The sequence below is a fragment of the Nothobranchius furzeri genome, chromosome 1 (assembly GCF_043380555.1).
Source record: "Nothobranchius furzeri strain GRZ-AD chromosome 1, NfurGRZ-RIMD1, whole genome shotgun sequence".
Taxonomy (NCBI): Eukaryota; Metazoa; Chordata; class Actinopteri; order Cyprinodontiformes; family Nothobranchiidae; genus Nothobranchius; species Nothobranchius furzeri.
Window position 1 is genome coordinate 95,127,085 of NC_091741.1, and position 20,001 is coordinate 95,147,085.

General features: G+C 41.3%; 1 protein-coding gene across 1 annotated transcript; it reads right to left on the minus strand.

Annotated features, from left to right (window-relative positions):
* Positions 1–17,949: 17,949 nt before the first annotated feature.
* On the minus strand, positions 17,950–19,722 carry si:dkeyp-72g9.4 (uncharacterized). Its single transcript, XM_015944676.3, has 2 exons — positions 19,568–19,722; positions 17,950–18,910 (listed from the first exon to the last, which is right to left on the minus strand). The coding sequence occupies exon 2, from the start codon at positions 18,906–18,908 to the stop codon at positions 18,171–18,173; it is 738 nt and encodes a 245-aa protein (XP_015800162.1). The 5' UTR covers positions 18,909–18,910; positions 19,568–19,722; the 3' UTR covers positions 17,950–18,170.
* Between the last annotated feature and the right edge of the window lie 279 nt (positions 19,723–20,001).

The window sequence follows — 20,001 nt, forward strand, 5'->3', positions numbered from 1 at the left end:
GTGTGCCTCAAGGCTCTTCTCTTGGGCCTTTGCAATTTTCAATTTTTATTAATGACCTTCCCTCCTGCTGTTCCACATGTTCTGTTCACATGTATGCTGATGATACTATGTTATATTGTTCTAAGCCCTCCTTATCTGAAATTCTTGATTGACTTCAATCTAATTTTAACACCTTACAACACTGGCTGGTCCACAATAGACTTATTCTTAATAAAACTAAATCCTACTCAGTCCTTTTTCAGAGACATACTTTAGCTTTAACTTCCACTGGATTTAAACTTTACGTTCTTAGATTCTTCCCAAGTGAAATGTGTTGATAAAGTCAAATACCTAAATGTCTGACTTGAGTCTGATCTAACCTTTAATACTCATATCCAATCGATTACTAATAAGGCAAACAGTTATCAACTGAATCATCTTTGGGTCTTTATCAATCAATTAATTGCTTTGATTTTAAAGTGAGAATACATATTGCTAAGAAACTTTTATTCCCTATTTTAGATTATACAGATGTAATCTAGACGGCAAAATAGTTTTTTTCACCTTGTTTTTGCTGACATTTCGACTAACACTGTAGTCTTCCTCGGAGCTTTGTTGGTGTCGTTACTTCCTTATCTGTTTATCTTTTTAAAAAGCAATTTTTTTCAGCTAATTGTAATTTTTCTCACCTTATCTTTTACATAGTTTTCTTTTTGTTTGGTTATTTTTCAGCTACCTGTTGTCTTGCTATATTTCAATTTTTATGTTGTATGGATGGAGGACCCTCTCGAAAACGAGATGTTTCACCTCAAGAGGTTTTTACCATCCTAAATATAAGTAAGTAAATAAATAAATATATATAAAAGAAATGGTAAGAAAGCAGAAAGGTCCTTATCTCGTGAAAAGCCATTAAAAGCAAAACCTAATGACATCTCTTGTCTGTTTTTAAGGCATCTTAAAGAAAATAAATGAAATGGCTGCAACACTGTTGAACTCATTTAGTTCTAAAATATCTTTATCATAACAAAATGTTGTTTTCAGCAAAAGTAGACAATGATTCATGTTATTATTTCTACTTATATAACTTTGTCACATTATTAGACAAGCGTTTATCCTTTTAGTTCATCATGAGGTCCTTGCTCTGACAATGTGTGAACATTTTTATTCTTGGCAAATGTGGGCTGATGATCTTTGCAGCTTTGCATGTTTTTCATGAAGACAAAGGGCACCAGTGGTTAACACCTTCTGCTGCACAGAATCAAATGCAAAAGGGCTTGGAAAAAGTGAAGGTATATTTTATTTTTGTTCCCCCTGTAATTGTGTGATGTTACAGTATTTGTGGTGTAAGTAGTATTTTTTCTGATAAAGTTTGTTTCCTGAACAGTGGTTTGCTATTGACACTCTGGGTCTGATACAATCTCTTGTAGGTTTTTAGGGAAAGCATTTAGTTTCAGTAAAGTGCAACAGGGTTGAAATTTTGAGTTGCAGTTTAATTTCCTCTTTCGGTTTTCTGAGTAATGTCACTTTTTATTTCCTTCTCTTTTCTTTTCGAAGCCTAAACATTAGCTATCTGTGGTGAAACTAAACCAGACATTATAAATAGCTTTAAACGGAAAGCCCTGTTTTCTTCTAATGAAGAAAATCTGAGAACATGCCAACCAAAGGGTATTCGTCTTGTGGGGACCAATATTTCGGTAAATTAGAATGTCATGCAATCACATAGCATTCTTCAAGGGATATTCACAAATCTGCTGTTTAACTGATGGTGGCAGAAATCATCTCCTCTGTTGTCGCTTGACTACCTGGGACTGGAGGTTAGGAGGGGGAGCTGGCCATCTGGTTGGGGTCTGGGGTGGTGGGTTGCTTTGCTCGATGTTGAGCAGGGGAGTCTGCTCATCATCACCCCAGCAGAACGGGGCTAACTCTGGGAACCAGTGATGGTTGTACGTTTGTGCAGCAGTACCGGGACCAGAGTGAATAGGGTGTGTATGGGGAGCATGAGTGGGTGTCTAGTGTTCATTTCTGTCAGTCTTAGGTTGCATGTGTATGTGTAAGTGTGAGCATATGAGGGAAGGTGTGTGACTGTGTCTGAGTATGACTGTATATGTCAGGTGGGGTCTTGGACTCCTGCCCTCTCCTGGGACTTCTTGTGCTACTACACATCTTTGCCTGCCCTCCCCCTGCCACATTTGGTGTGTGGAGTGTGGTGCCTTGGTCTGCCTGAGTGTACGCAGCTCCCGGGTCAGGGGGTTTAAGATTTTTGGCGTCTGTCTGATTGATCCCGGTGGCTGCCTGGTGGGACCTGAGTCCCTGGGCTCTGTTGGGTAGCCCCTGGGTCCCGGGTTGCTGGGTTCTGGGCTCGGCCGGCCCTGTGGGCTTGCCGCTGATTTCTCCCCGGACTCTGCCGGCTGTTGGTTGCGGCCCCCTGGGGCAATCCTCTGCGTCTTTAGAGGGAGGGCTGGGGCTTTTCTGGTTGCAGTCTCCCTGGGGTCCCTGCGCTCTGGGGCAACTCTTGGATATCTGGGGCTTCAAGCCCCCTTCATCTTCTACACATCTTTGGGGCAGATCTGTGGCCCCTTACACTCACTATTGGATGCTCCTATCAATGGCGCACCCAAGGGGTGGCCAAGGGTGGCCTGTCAGAGGCCAAGTCCCCAAACCAGCCTCTTCCAGCTAGTCAGTTTCCACCCTGGACCACAACTTCCAGCATGCTCCTCGCGGGGATTCCCTCCATGTCACACCTATGTCACTAACCGCGACTATGCATGGAAGTCGCCTCTCCAGCTCACCACTCAGTCATCGTTTCTTCAGATCAATGATCAGAGTATCCAATCAAGCTATCCATCCTACGAACTATCTGCTCACAGTAAGTGCTCTTAATTACCTCTGGAAAACCCAGCATCTCCGTGTCACTTCACTGACGCTTGGACGCTCGGGGATTCCTAGATCAAACCGCGAGTCGGCGTTTCACCGACGCTACTACTTCCGCATCTGTGAAACCACGCCCTCTACAGCTCAACTCCTTGTATTCCAGCCGGCCAGTCTGACATGGCCCTGGCCAACCCTAGAAATTTGCTGACCCCCCAGAAAATGCCAGTGTTACTAAATCATATTAATGTTCACTCAAATCATAAATTGATCTTTTTTATTAAGGTATAATTGTCAAACAAAAGAAAAATACTACATTTAATGAGTAAAGAAATAACAAAAAAACTACATTTGTTACTGCTGCTCACCTTTTTATCCATAATTTTTGTGAACACAGCAATAGGTGAATAAAACAATTTTTTAATTTAATTTTGAAATAACTTTTTAAATAACAAATGTATTTCTCTGAAATGTTTGTGATTATAAAATTTAAATTAAATGTTTTGGATATGTACTGTGTTGGGGTTATTCGGTAGCGAACAATTAGTAAGCTTTAACTTACTTTTGGATTCTTCAATAAATTCTGTAAATATGGGAATATTTACTGATTTATTAATTAATTAAGATATTCTTAGATATCCCGGGGCACCATCCCTTTAATTAGAAAGGGAAATGAATCCAAAACCTTATCAGTCTTTCTTGAAGTTCGTATAATCCTTGGAGCAGAAATTTCAACCAACACAAACAAAGTCTTTTGAGGCAAAATCTGAATTTTATGACATTTAATTAAACAATTTGTCAAATGAATAAACAATGAAATAAATGAATAATAACCATGTGATATAATAAAAGGATGTATATTCAAAATAATGTTCAAGGTGTTTTGTGTGTGTGTATGTGTGTGTGTGTTTCTAAAATGGAGTCTGTATACAAGATGGCTGACCCCTTTGTCTGGCTAAAGTGTGGGTGGCAACTTGCACTTTAACTTCCAAGGCACTTAGAATCATAAGTAACTCAACCTTAAATTCACTCAAAACACTTCAAAATGATCATGAAGCTTCACCAAAGATTAATCACGAATAATATCTTTTTAGTTTAACTGCTTGGCCATAGCAGAAAACATTTTAAGATACCAAACAATGATCAATAAGCAGTTTATTCTTTCAAAATGACCCGACGGACGTATTTGGGAACGAAAGAGGAAAACACGAAGCTACTTTTAAGCAATAGCACGGTTTTATTGCTTATTCTGGACTATAGAGGAAACGGAAGAAGGAAAGAAGGAGAGAGAGAGAAGGAGATGAGTTTCTGATCACCAGAACAGTGAAGCGTCCCTCACTGTTTGATTTGACGGTTCTCCGTGTTTCTCCGCAGTTTGGCGTCGTCCGTCGGTTTGATGGCTTTCTCCGCTGTTTCCGGCGTTCTCCGTGAGTTTGAGGGAGTTGCTGATTTCCAGCCCGGTTCTGTGTGTTCTCCCTTCAGCAGTTAGCGCAGCGAACGGTTGAACAGACCTGATGGCTTGTAGTTTAGCTTTCCAGCGTTTCCGTGAGCTCCAATGGAGCACTTAGACTTCCCGCGTGCTCAAGTTAGTCAGAGCGTTCGACAAGCGTGTCCTTACCGCCAGGTATCCTGGGCAAAAGAACGGAGTTTCTTTGTTCCGTTGATGATTTATAGCCTGAGTTCGCGGGAAAGCTGTCCATGAGCTCCCGCACATGCGCAGAACGTGTTTCTGGTATTAGGCGGTGACGTCTTCACATTGCTTCCGTGTGCAAAGCATCATGGGAAATGAAGTGTCTTTTGGCGCTGATGTTTAATATCTGCTTTTCAAAGCAATTTAGCAGTCTTTTGGAGAAAATTACTGCAGCAATTTCTCATGAGGGCATACCCTCAACAACTGTTTTTTTACATAAAAATTAATAAAGGAGCAATGCAACATATCCCCACAAGCTAAACTCTCCCACAGTTACCACAAGGACCAATTTGGCGTGCCACCCCAAAAAGTTCTTTGGCCCCATCTGGCCACCCCTATCAAAATTTTATGGAGGCGTCCCTGGCTCCTATAGATAAACCTTACATATACAAGCACGTGTACACACACAGGTGCTCACATGGTGCTCTCATAAGTATGGACTTGGGCATTTTCAACATGTGTCTTAAGGCTGTGGTTGGCACTTAATGCATTGCGAGTTATCGCGTGATTGTTCAGTAAAACAATGTTGATTTTATATTTCCTCAACAGGCTGATGCAGTGAAAGCTTGCTCCTGTTGTATTGTTGTGTTCCTTTTCTTTTTGTTTGTTTTTCTTTTTCTGCAGGGCTAGAAGCAGACTCTTGTTGGTCAATGATTGTTTATTTTTGCCATGTGATGGAGTTGCTAATGCTAACAGTTAGTTTCTGCTTGCTGAGACATTCTCTGCTGTTTCCTTGACGAACAACAGTAGTGATGTAACATTCATGAACAAATGGAATCTTTTGAACAGGTTTTTATAGTGAACAATGAGAGTCCTTGTCCACTTTGTTCAAAAGAGTAAGTCCTTTGAACGGCTCTTTGAGGTAAATGACCGACTAATGAACGGCTCCCTTCAAAGAGCCATAAGTCCCACCACTAACAGCCTTCCCTGTTGTGAGTCAAGATGGGTGAGCATGGACGTAATTTTCACTTTAGAAGTGGGGGTGGGGGATCTTTACAGTATGTTCTAATGGGAAGCAGGCTTCAACATTAATGGTTGTTTTCTGCTTGGTCCTACAGCTCAACCAGTGTCAATTTAATATAGCATAATATTGTTTTTGGATGGTAGATAGCGCAGGGGTCAAAACTTGACTTTGCAAAAAGTGGGGGGGACATGTCCCCCCTGTCCCCCCCCCCCCAAAAAAAACATTACGTCCATGTGGGTGAGTGACATTTTGACGAAGATCTGTCAGGTTTTCCAGATTCTAGAGTTTCACTGTCTATTTTCTATCTGAAGCTAATGCAGGAGATAGGTGTAGGAGATAATTTTCACGTTCAGTCTGCATGAAAAACTCAGAGTGACCAATTATAATCAGAAACAATAATTAAAAAATGCTTTCAGTGTTTCACACCTTTAAATGATTGATGTGTTAAATCAATTCAGTCAAGCCAAGTTCACCCCTTACTGCAATAAATAAAAACACTCTCCAATCTCTGTGTTAGCTCTTCAGTGTGATAAGATCTGCCAACTTGAAAACACTTGGCATTAATATCCAAGCTTAAACCATCAGTGAACCTTCAATAAGGAAAGCCTTTCCACTTATAAAAGAAAAAAAAAGGCTGACAACACTGTTGCTAATCTGTCCAAAGAGTAAAGTAGGATAATGATGTTGCCATAAAACAACTCTAATCTCAAGATGTTGAGTGATACACGTGAAGACCTTTTAAAAACTTCTACATCACTGCCAATTCCAGATTAACCAATTTTAATTCTGCAAAAATGTGCCTGCTTGAATAGCAACATCAGCAGCTACAGCTCCAACACCTCAGAGGCCTTATGAGGCACATGCATTAGGAGTACAAGCATATTTCTGCCCCAACTGATGTTGTATGAGTTTAAATAAAAACAATCAGACATTATAAAGATAACAAAATCTGATAGGAAGTGAGTCGGCTCAGGATAGCTGTTAAACCGATTAGTGAGTAACTGTACGAGTCTACTCAAACCCACTGAGAAGAATGTGTGAACTATCTATTTAATTCAGAGCTGTTGAAGCTTACACATTTACAAAGCTGCTCTTTAAATTTCAGTTTCAGACAGGTTTGCTAACTTGCAGATGTTTGCAGATTTTCTTCTGGAATGACTATAAAGTCTCAGAGATATAAATCTCTAACCACGATCAGTTAAAATCAATAGTGATGGCGTTAAGTGACATTTCAGACAGTGTGAATATAGGCTGTTTTTTGTCACAACTTATTATGTTAATTTAAACTTTTCGTCCTAGAAAGATCAAAGTGAGACCTTTTACTAAACCCATTAATACACCCAAATACCATTCAGTCTGTCCATTTGCTCTAATTTAAGAAACGGGGGCCTTCCACGGCGTTAATGAGAAGTAAAAGGGACTTTCACGCGTTGCTGCATCCAGCAGAGTCTTGAAAAGTGTGATCCTGTGGTCAGCAGGCGTGACTTAACACTAGTCACATGAACAACTGTGTAGGAGCGGAAAACTCCAAAACCTGAGCACTTTTAAAAGTTGTGCATTTTTTTCAGTGCACTCATGATTCAACAGAATCTCATTCTGACATTCAAGATGTTTAAATATTTTATATTCGTTTGCTGTTTAATATTTCATAGCTTTTGCCTTTCATGGGGCTGTAAAGAGCTCCAACGGCCTGCTCCTTGAAAATCATAACAAAAGTCAGAGAGAAGGTTACTCCTCCATTGTGCTTTAAGTGAGCTATGGAAACTAATTTTTGAATCTCTTTTCGCCCTTTTGGTTGAGTGGGCATGTGCGGTCCTGGAAAATACATGTACAACATGTTTCCCACTAAGAGAACCACATGTTCTCTCTCCGTGTAGGTTCTAGGAAGAACAAGTAACGTCAGCAGCATCTCTTCTGCTGTCAACCCCTCTGTGCTATTCAGAGCTGTTACACTTCTCATTTTTACTATAGGGGAAAATGTAGGACTCTATATCTATCTATCTATCTATCTATCTATCTATCTATCTATCTATCTATCTATCTATCTATCTATCTATCTATCTATCTATCTATCTATCTATCTATCTATCTATCTATCTATCTATCTATCTATCTATCTATCTATCTATCTATCTATCTATCTATCTATCTATCTATCTATCTATCTATCTATCTATCTATCTATCTATCTATCTATCTATCTATCTATCTATCTATCTATCTATCTATCTATCTATCTATCTATCTATCTATCCATCCATCTATCCATCTATCTATCTATCCATCTATCTATCTATCTATTTCAAGAATATTTCCATGTGGCTTGAAACTGGGTGAAATATTTCCTCACATTTCTTTTGTAATTTATCTATTTTTTAATTATTTATTTGTCCATCCATCCATTGTCTGAACCCGCTTTATCCACGTGGGGTCGCAGGGGTTGGGGGGTGGGGGTGGGGGATGGGGGTGCTGGTGCCTATTTCCAGTGGTCAATGGGCAATCAGGCGGGGTACACCCTGGACAGAGAGCCAGTCCATTGCAGGGCAACACAGAAACACACAGGACAAACAATCACACACACACACGCACGCACGTACGCACGCGCGCGCACACACACACACACACACACACACACACACACACACACACACACACACACACACACACACACACACACACACACACACACACACACACACACACACACACACCTAAGGACAATTTCGACAGACCAATTAACCTAACGGTCATGTTTTTGGACTGGGGAGGAAGCCAGAGTACCCGGAGAGAACCCACGCATGCACATGGAGAACATGCAAACTCCATGCAGAAAGCTCCCTGGCTGGGAAGCAAATCCAGGACCTTCTTGCTGCAAGGCAACAGCTCTAACCACTGCTCCACTGCTTGGCCATTATTTATTTGTAAAAAATACAAATTATTTTGGGCCTGTACAAAATAAAAAAGTATCAGTATCTCTCAACTGTTGTATAACACCAAAGCAAGCCTTCAATTTTAGGTTTTAATCATTTATTGTGCTCATCACAGTGAGAAAGCTAAAACCTTTTCCTGTTTCTGATCATCTGGAGCCTCTATGCTCTCTGCGAGGAGACATTTTCCTGTCTGCTGATGTAGGTGTGAAAAGCTGCTGCACGGGTTTGTCTCGCTCCACCGACACTAAACTTTATCTTCCTGTCGCACAGGAACAATAAGCTAGGGCACTGACATTAGTTGGTTTCATGTTAATGTGGTCTATACTGTGTTTTAGAAGAAAGTGCCACAGTCAGAGGAACAGTCAGAACAAGTCTCTCAAAAAATACAACTAAAACAAATGAAGAAAATACCACTAGAACAAATAGTGCAAAGACTCTTTGAAGGGATAATAAAATAAAATAAAAATAAAATAAAATAAAATCAATGTTTGAGATAAAAATATAGACTAATAGACCAACAAAAAAAAATCAAACAATTAAATAATACTAATTACTATAACTTAAAAAGTAACTATACCCACAAATAATATTTTTTTAAATTTGCTAATTAACTGTATAAATGGGTCTTTACAAATGCAATCTTTCCGTTTCTTTGCATTTTTTGACATGTTTGTGTAAACTTGATTAAGGGTGTGACCGAATCCGTGGGCAGGATGCTTGTGAGGACGGGTCCTCGCCGGTCTAGCAAGGCCGTAGCCTGGCCTGCCAGACTCCTCCTCGGTTTAATTCTGCACAGAGAAAGAGTCTGTGAACCCTACTATTCAAATAACCCCACCCCGTGAGAATTCTAACCGAGCCAATCAGTGCTGAGTATCGTACATCACACACCACAACGCTGAGTTTGTCATAAACATGATGACTGAAGTGGAGTTCGCTGGGGCTCTTTCCTTTGTTCTAAATGATTTGAACATATCTTTAAAACCACAGCAAGTAGAAGCGCTAAAAGCATTTCTTCTAAACAAAGATGTTTGCGCTGTCGCCAGACTCCATTTTTACTACAGCTAAAAAAAAACTACAGCGACACGGACGTCACACACGGCGGAGCTCAGTTTCTCATAAACAGCGAAGACAGCGGTGGAGTTTGCTGCGACTCTTTTATCTGTTCTAAATGACTCAAATGTCTTTAAAACCACAAGTAGAAGTGCTAAAAGCATTTCTTCTAAAAAAATAAAAAATGTTTGCGCCGTTGCCAGGCACTATGTTTTTTACTACAACTAGAAATCTACCGCGTCGTGCGGTACAGTCGGGATTTCCTTCTTTTTTCTGATTGGTCATTTTTGAGCAGCCTAGTCCCGCCCCTCAAGTGCCTCTCTGCCTGTGAGTTACCAGACTCATTCTCTGTGCAAAATTAAACAGAGGACGAGTCTGGCAGGCCAGGCTAGCAAGGCCGGGTCCTTGCTGGACCGCTAAAACAGGTGTTACACCAAATTCTGCGACCCATCACAATTTGTGACCCCAGGGGACAGTGTTGCGTTTTGTTGCGTCTGTACATCCTGAATCGGCATAAAATGGTAAATGGTAAATGGCCTGTATTTGATATAGCGCCTTCTAGAGTCCTGAAACCCCCCAAGGCGCTTTACAACACAACCAGTCATTCACCCATTCACACACACATTCACACACTGGTGGGGATGAGCTACAATGTAGCTACAGCTGCCCTGGAGCGCACTGACAGAGGCGAGGCTGCTGAGCACTGGCGCCACCGGTCCCTCCGACCACCACCAGCAGGCAACGTGGGTTAAGTGTCTTGCCCAAGGACACAACGACAGCGACAGACTGAGCGGGGCTGGAACCTGCAACCTTCCGATTACGGGGCGAGCACTTAACTCCTGTGCCACCATCGCCCCGGTTTTAACAAAGAAGAAGATGCTATGTTAAAACCGTAAACTACATAAGCTTTGAGGAAGTTGTGCGGCACGGACCATGGATATTAAAAAGAGTGTTTGTTAATGTTTATTACAAACAAACGGGACAATAAATGCAGCGATAACCAGGGCTTTGACAAGAAATGCTTGCTAACATTAAACATTGATTTTACGACATGTGAGGTCCGCAGGTAAAATGTTCAGAACTTCCATTTATTGAAATAAATTGTTGTGATCTATGTACATCCTCAGTTTATTAGAAACCACTGCAGATTATCTGGTAGCTACGTTTTTTTCCCCCTGTCACTCCAATGCCACTCATATGTACTGGTGGAGATAAAAGGGAAATAAAATGACACAAACATCACGAAACACCTTTTGTTGTTATTATCTTTGGTGAAAATTAAAGACATCTGTATTATTACTGAGATGCAGGTGGTCACATTATGTGATAGCCACTATCATATTGTGTGACCTTACTGTAACTTCAGTTATAAGGATTTTTACATCACACAAACCATTTCTGGTAATTTCTCTGATGATGTAGTTTATAAAAAAGTGCATTTGACCTCTGACATTTGCATTATTACTGAGATGCAGGTGGTCACATTCTGTGATGGCCACTATCATATCGTGTGACCATGGTCCACACCACACAACTTCCTCAAAGCTTACATAGTTTACGGTTTTAACGTAGCATCTTCTTTTATGCCAATTCAGGATGTACAGACGAAACAAAATGCAACACTGCCCCCTGGGGTCACAAATTGTGATGGGTCACAAAATTTGGTGTAACACCGGAACCCAGTGGCTCTGAATTCGGACAGTCTAACCTTTACCTCTACGGTGGCCCGTAGGTCCCATCACAGCCATGATGGCAGCTACATGCAAAGGAAAAATGCTAAAGCTAGCGAAAATTGAGCAGGAATATTTAGGAGCTACAGCAGCTTTACCTCCATCAGCAGGGTTTGTTCACAACTGTTTTCAGGTAAAGTAATTTAGTTTATTCTAGAAGCTTTCAGGACTTACTTGTTAACTTTAGATAGGTTCGTGTTAATTGTAAGCTATGAATGAACTGGTTAAAGGTACACAACACATTTCTACAGAGTATTATCGTGTAGGTAACCCAGAATAGCAGACGACTCTGCGCCGGATCCGGTTTCAGGCCGGCATATCCGCGTAACAGTCACATCCGTTTTGCCTCTGGCCCCCGAACTGGAGGACGGGACTACTCGGCTCATCTGAGGAAAGAGCAAGGTGGCAGACTGACCAGACGCATCCGTCTGAGCTCCTCTTAAAGTCCCGATGCTATGATTTGAACTGATAAAATTCCAATCTTGAAAGTCCCTTTGATAAAATCTCAGCCCAAAACATGAAGAGAAACAAGGACCTAAAACCCCAGACAGTGAGGAACCTCCAGCTTGCGACTCAGAGGAGCATCGAGCATGACTACTCAGCCCCGATGGATACGGCTAATTCCTGCAGCAACGAGAGGGACAGATTGGTGACAACCCCTGGAAACACCCCTGAAAAACCACACATGGAGAAAAAAGCCAAAGGTATGCCTGATGATAACGACGATAACACGTCAACTGACACTATACTAAAGGCTATTGACTCTCTCGGAAAACGGGTCGATGACCACATGGACAAAGTTAGCAAACAAATCCAAAACCACAGCGCTATGCTAGCTTCCATTGCAAAGTCGGTGCAGTTCAATTCAGAGGAGCTGCAAGAAGCTAAAAAGAAGATACAGTTTCTGGAAAAAGAAGTTAGTTTGCTCAAAAAAGATAATGACGAGATGAAAGATCGTGTTTTATGCCAAGAAAGATACAAAAGAAGATGGTGTCTTCATATCAAGGGGAAAAAGGAGAAAATAAATGAAAACATTAGAGCAGAAGTTGGGGACCTCCTGGGAAGAATTGCTCCTGACCTAAAGATGAAAATGGAAGAAGCAGTTGACGTCATTCACAGAGTGGGAAGAGTGGCGGAGAGCAACCAGCGACAAATCATCATTCTATTCGTGAGACGCGCCATGAGAGATGATATATGGAGGCGAACAAAATCTTCTCCTGTCTGCAAGGAAGAAGGCTTCCGCTTTGCGGAGGACCTGACCCAGGAGGACTGGAGATCCAGACAAGCGTTGTGAAAAAAATTGATCAGGCTCAGAAGGCAGGCAAGGCGGTGGGCTTCAGGGGCCCTTTTGGCTTCATAGAAGGTAAACGTATCAGGGAGGGGACTCCAGGAACGAGCGGAAAATTGAACATGAAAGTGGATCATTTAGGTTAATGGGACTTTCACCTCAAGACCTTCGTACTCCACCTCCTAAAAACTCTTTAAAGTGGTTCATGTGTTCTGTGTTCCAACTGAAATCCAACATTTCTTTCTTTTCATTTAACACAAGGGGACTTAAAGACTATTTATATAAATATATGATATAAAGCTACGATTGTAGCTGTATATAATTTAGGAGTTCTTTCACCAAACCAACATTAATGAAAACATAGTTGAAGTACTTACTTGGCTCAAAGCTTACCTTTACATAACATAATACTATGAAAATGGTAAATGGCTTGTATTTGTATAGTGCCTTGCCTTCTAGGGTTCTATAGGGCACTTCACAACATACCTGTCATTCACCATTCACACACACTTTCACACTCTGGTGGTGATGAGCTACATTGTAACCACCGCTGTTCTGGGGCGCACTGACAGAAGCCAGTGCCACCAGTCCGTCCAACCACCACCAGCAGTCAAGAGAAGTTAAGTGCCTTGACCAAGGACACATCAACTGTGACAGACTGAGCAGGACTCAATCCCACAAACTTCCAATTACAAGATCATCACTTAACCCCACAGTCATCTTGCGTAACAGTTCACACTTTATCCTCATCTAACAACACGCCAAACCTAAACCTAGGCTCATTGAATAAAGTGTAATAGCAAAGTAATGCAAAATACATATAAAAACTTTTAATAAGATTTGTTTTGTTGTTTTTGACAGGTGCCTCCTGGACACTGAAGACTCCAGTTGAAACAACCAGAATGGTTCTTTTTTCAGCTTTTTTAACTTTTTTGGGACTATTTGTGTGTGTTTAGAAAAAAAAAATAAACATGTCAAATCAAATGTTGCATTTGTCCTTTAAATTTGTATTTTATTAGGTCAGGTAATTTGCAACATTCATCTATAGCTATCAAAACAACATATCAAAACATTAGGCATTCCAGTTCATTGCAATTATTTTTGCCTTTGGCTAAATAATTATGTGTACATTATTAAATTTAAGTAAATAAATAAAATATACTGAAATAAAAAAATGATTTGGGCCAGACCTGGCCCTAACTCGGGCCAGATTTGGCTAAGAATCAGGCCAGATCTGGGCCAGATTTGGTCTGGAATCAGGCAAGATCTGGGCCAGATTTTGCCCGGATTCGGGCCAGATCTGGGCCGGAACTGGTCCAAAATCAGGCCGGATCTGGCCCAGACTGTGGCAGAATCACAGCTTTGAATCCACATTTGGCCCAGAGTTGGCCTGGATTCGGCCCAGATTTGGCAAAACGGATCCGTTCCGGTTTAGGCCCATTGTGCCAAAGGACACCGGTCCGGATCCGTTACCCGGATCTGGCCCGGAATTTTTGTGGACTCCGGGCCATATCCGTTCCGGATGATTTTTGCTGTCTGGGAATTAATATAAACCTAATGCATTATAAATGTTGAATGCAGTAGGACATTTTCTAATGTTAATTGGACCTTAGAACTACTTATTTTGCATCAAATGGGGGTAAAATGCTTTGAAAAAAAACTGGCTTTTTGAAAAAATAGCATTGAAGTGTTTTCAATGTACATTTGTTTATTCAATTTAAGCCTAATAATGATTAGATTTGCAAATATCAAACAACTAAATAACATTAACATGACAACAGTAGAAGGCCTCTCTCCCAGGAGGACCACCAGGTAAAGCCTCTCCTGACCCTGGGGTGTTTCTCAATGACAAGAAACCTTGTCTTGATGTCTTGGCCCTGCCCCGGTTGCCTAGGAGATACATCGTGGGGACGTGTTCCAATGTTCATGTTCTACTGAGGCATGTGTTCTCCGTTTGTTAGCCGAGGATACACAGGAGGTGTCTTGTAGCCTAGCCTTGGTCAAAATTTACCCAGAATTCACTGAGTTAAAAAATTTTTTTTCAAAAGGACGGCGGATCAGAAGCCGGCAGCTACTTCTGGAACAATTTTCAAGTTTAAAAGTTAGTCAACTAATTTAAAATGTTTTTTTTTTTTTAGATCCAAAGAAGTTATCTATGGTCGGTTAGTTGCTTAGTAGTTGCAGCTTCGGTGGCTAGCAGGTATTAACTCACTTATATATTTAATTTAACAAATATATACACAATTTACAAAGTAAAAGGCTTGTTATATATTTATAGTGAAACTAATACGAATAAAATATAACATTTCCCGTGTCACGTGATGCAAGTCTGTTCCATTTAACTTATAGATGTATATATGTCGATGATTTAACCGTTTTCTTTGACCGAGGAAGGACAGTGTCCTCGTAAGCAAGGCGCCTGGCCTCGCAAGACATCTCCTCACAAGGCCAGGTGCCTTGCCATTGAGAAACACCCCTGGACACCTGCAGTCCTAAACATAGAAATCAGAGACCACAGGTGACAAAAAGGCAATAAACATATTTTTTTCATTTATCCACATGAGAAGATAAAAATTATATTCTTCACACAAACTATTTTAACTGTTCATTAAAACGTGTCAACTGTGTAAGTCCCTGAATGTAAAACTACTTTTCACAGCAGTACACAGGATGAACTATCACGGTCATGTGTAGACAGCTTCACTCTTCACCTCTAAGCTTAATAAAAACGCTCTGTTGTCCCTAAAACAAATGACAAGTTTAATTCGCCACACACACACACACACACACACACACACACACACACACACACACACACACACACACACACACACACACGCACGCACGCACGCACAGGCACACGCACACGCACACGCACGCACACGCACGCGCGCACACACACACACACGCACACACACGCACACACACACACACACACACACACACACACACACACACACACACACACACACACACACACACACACACACACACACACACACTGGTGATGATGAGCGACATGTAGCCATGGCTGCCCTGGGGCCCACTGACCCATCAGCTTTTCAGAAAAACTACAGAATTTTCACTAAGTCAAAATTTAAAACTTTATGAAACATTTCTTTTATTTTAGTTGCCTTTTCTATGGATCAGACATCAGAAGACAGTGACCTGAGAACTGCAGAATAAATAAATAAATAGATAACAAAAGGTAACTTTTACTTGTGGATTTTAGTTCACTTATAGATATTTGTGTCATCTAGAAATTTATAAAAAAATCATTTTTTTTTCCATGTCCTGTCTGGCTGTGAAGCAAACAGAATTTATGTCTAAATGCTGGTGACAAGCCATTTCCTCTCAGGTGGAGCATTAAAGCTGCTTTTAATGTCACGCCTGATACTTAAAACTTTATTATTGTTTTTTGGATGCTTTATAATTCTGACCAGACACGGAGACAGAGTTGAAAGAGAAAGGAAGTGACAAAAGGGAGGTGTGTGTGTGTGTGTGTGTGTGCACGTGTGTGTGTGTGTGTGTGTGTGTGTGTGAGGCAACTCTGCAACTGCATGTCTTACCTGTATTTATTTATTTATTCACAGAATAATTATCTTTATTTTGTTACAGTTCAAGCAGACAAAAACGTTGTTTCTCCATGTTTCTTTCCTTCTGCTTTACACTGAAAAGAAAAAGCCCAGAGCTCAAAACTTGTCTTTTCACTTCCTCTGCTTCACTGTCATGACCTAAAACTCCTTTTCAGCTTGTCAGTCCAAACAGGAAAATGGAAGTTGCAAAATGGCCTCAAAATATTTTTTGTTCCATTGAGTCCCGATTAATATTTCTGGAGGATTTCCGAAGATCTTCCAAGGACTTTGGCTGTTTTCATTTTCATTTCACCACATCACCACTTCTCAGGAGGATGCTTTTGTTTGTTTATGATATTTAACCCTCAGACTTATAAACCATGAAGTGATAAATGGCACCTTGTTGACATAATACTGCATTTTCTTTTATCTTCCCTATATCTTAAAGCATCTTAAAGAGACAATGTGTAGTTTTTAACATTAATTTCTGGAAATATCCATCAAAATGTTGTTGAAATGAATGAAATGATGCTCAGTTGTTGAAAAGTCTTGACAGCTTTGTAACATGTAACCATAAAAATCTGGTCTAAAATACACAGGGGTGGGCCTAAGTCTCTTGGCAATGCCATATTAGATGCCATGCTCCCTTCTATGGGAGCCCATGAGGACAAAATGCAAATGCTTGGCATTTTGCTGAAGTTTGCACTCCCCAGGGCTTTTTAACTCTATGGGCATCCATTGGTAAGGTCTAAATCCAACACAAAAATGCTGCTTGCTTGCAACAATTTAGGTATCTACTGCCCCCTATCGCCAGAAAAAAATACACACTGTCACTTTAAACATAAACAGGAACAAATGGTAATTGTTGCACCACTGTGTTGTTTTTCTTCTGTGCAAAGCCAACGCTGCTGTGTTGGATTAGGTCAGTGTGAATTTTTGTCTTCCTTTAATAAATCAGTCATTTTAGAAATACTTTTTGTATTTACTTTTTTTCCTGTAATTTAGGTTAGTTGGTTGAAATAAATAGTTTTATTAAAATATTCATTAATTCCTTGGATATTAGAAACACTTAAACAGATACAGAAAAAAACTTTGCCTTTTGCCTCATAGAAGCAGGCAATGAGTTAGACATTCTTTTGTGAAGTTACTGTTGAGTTAAGTTGCAATGTTTATCCTCCACCACAAGGGGGCCACAGCTCTGACAGCCTTTCATCTGCTGTTGTGACAATAAAGGAAAGTTGGATTTGTGCTTTTTTAAAACATTTAGGTTTTTGAAATGAGACCAGGAGGTTTACTTAGACGTGTCTTTGCTGAAAATATCTGAACATAAAACTTCTTCAGGATAATCTGAACCCTTAGTTGTGAATAAACTTGGGTGGATTTTTAAAAATTCAATTGTTTGATGTCTACATAAAATCAAAAGTAGTGTTTTCTAGGTTTATAGAGCAGCCTTTATGTGTCTATGGTGGTGTGCTGAATATGCCAATCCTATTCTGGAGTAATAAACACACATGCTGCCCTCTAGTGGTGCAGATTGTTTACTGTTTTGTGTTTTCTATAGAAAACAACCTGAGGCAATATTTAGTGGGGTTGTTCTACAGTTGGATTACTTTGTCATAAATAATCTTTACAGCATCACTTCGACCCGTTATTGTTTTGTGCCATACACTCTGCCTCTCTTGTGTGGGTTCAGCGGTGGTGTCATCTCTGCTCAGTCTGTGCTCCTCCACACTTATGTTTACCAGCACAGGATCCCACGACTGTTACCATAGAAACCCCACTGCCTGGCACCAGCTGAGGCGAGAGTGGAGCTCATTTTTCAGGGGTCTCCACAGGCGAGGCGAGGCGAGGCACAAACTAGCTGAGAGAAAACACTGGTGGTATCAAAAGACTGGTTTATTCATCGATAAACATACAGGCCACAAAAAACAATGGATGGTATAAACAGCGGTGACACATTTAGAGGGGTAAACATCAAACATCAAGAGTTCTGGTGAAAACTGTATTTGTTTTATTCCATTTTCAAACACGTGTTTAATGCCTCATGCTGTGACCCACAGATATTAGGGCATCTCGTTATGAATGTCATGTTCTCCCTACACCTCAGAGATGGCCGGCAGCATACAGGCTCGTAAGCGCGCCTCCCTCCATGCTGACCTGCAGTCTGAGATCCACTGAGAGATGAAGGACTGTTTGAGTCCTGGATTCAGTCTCTCTCCCTCGGCTTCTGGACAAATCCTCCTGGCCTCCAATCTGGATGAGTTGTGCTTTCGGCAAAGATTTGGGACTGAAGGAAGGATTTCAGGGCAGCTGCTCTCATTCTGGCAGGAGAAGTCTGGACCTGAAACATGGGGGCTGCTGTTGGATCTGACACTCCTGTGTTGCTTCACAAATTTCCCATCTACAAAGGCTTTCCTCACAGTTCCCGACAAGGCACAAAGGTTGTTCTGGTTCCCGTAAAGGAACTCTAAAGGGTCGTGGTTGCAGAACCCGTTTAGTTCTTTTTTGTCTTCCTGCTGCAGGTCAACATAATGCTCTTCTTTAGGTTTGACCTTAGAAGAGGTTAAAGTAGTCCCGATGAACCGTGATGACTTCAGCCTGTGCTGCACCGCGTCCTGCTGCCGCGTGTGGATTTTCTCGGAGGCAACATCTCTGTTGGGGAAGGTGGGCCGGGCCAGGTGGCAGATGGAGATAAGGTAGTCCTCTGATGAAACTCCCTGGCTGCTGTCACCAAACTGGAATGTGTTTACAAAATTTGCCGTCTCCTCGGTGCCCTCTCGGATTGTGGGCAGCATATTTCTCCCCTTGGTCAGAAGTCTGGACCGCGGCCGCATGGCTGGAAGACAAACCAGAGAGGAGAGGTACTTTTTAGAGTTGGGGGCGTGCAGGCTGTGTGAAATTCAGGTCTTGGGATGGATCTGCGTTCATTTTCAACAAACTGAAATGTTTATTATCTACGTTGTTTACCAGAAATTGACTTGGCCCTCCCACATATTCAAACCTTTGATCAACAGCCCTCCTCAGATCTGAGCTAAAGCCTTAAGAAACGTTTCACAAAACATAATAGTTTCCAACCCTCAAGCCCTCGTTTGACCTCAATACCTTAAGGTGTTGTTCCTGTGACATAATCGGACACAAAAGACCCCCTCCAAGCACACACGACATGAATCAAGTTTAACTAACAAACGTCTCCCCCTCTCTTCCCTCTGTGAGAGGCAGTGTGAACAACATGCTGCATAAACAGATGGCTATTTTCATCCCAGCCTATATTTTCACCTCGAGTAAAGCTCAGAAAACACATTTTTATCTCAAACCCCAAACCAAAGATTCCACCCTCTCCTGGTTTCTTCCAAGGTGTGTGACCACGACTAAATTTAGGTCACTCCTTTGGCACACAGTGTCTAAAAATGACTCCAGCTCAAGGCTTTTACACAGATAATATTGTTCTCAGTAATTATGGGACAATTCCTAGGAATTGAATCTTTGCACTCACCTGGTAAAAGATGGTGGGTTTTATTTCCTCTTGATCTTTTCTTTTCTCTTGTCTTCCTGCAACCAAAAACCTGAATCCGTCTGTCTTGTTGCTCAAGATCCTGTGTTTCTGTCCAGCGGTACTGCTTTCTAACATCAACTGTCTCTGAGCAGAGGAGTGGTGGAAACGGAGGTTTATCTCCTCCTCACATCCCTCCTCCTGTTCCTGCTCTCTCTCTCTCGCTCACTCCCTCTAGCTCACTTTTGGTTTGCCCTCCTTCCCTGCTTCTATAAAAAGACACACCATCCATTTCTTCAGCCTGAGCCCTGCTTCTGAGTGACTGTAATGATGGGGAGAGGAAAAACAAAAGGATGAAAAAGAGGGAGGGAGGAGGAAGAGAAGAGGCTCAGACAAAGAAATGAGCAGGATGATAGAAAAGAGAAGAAAGGAGAAAA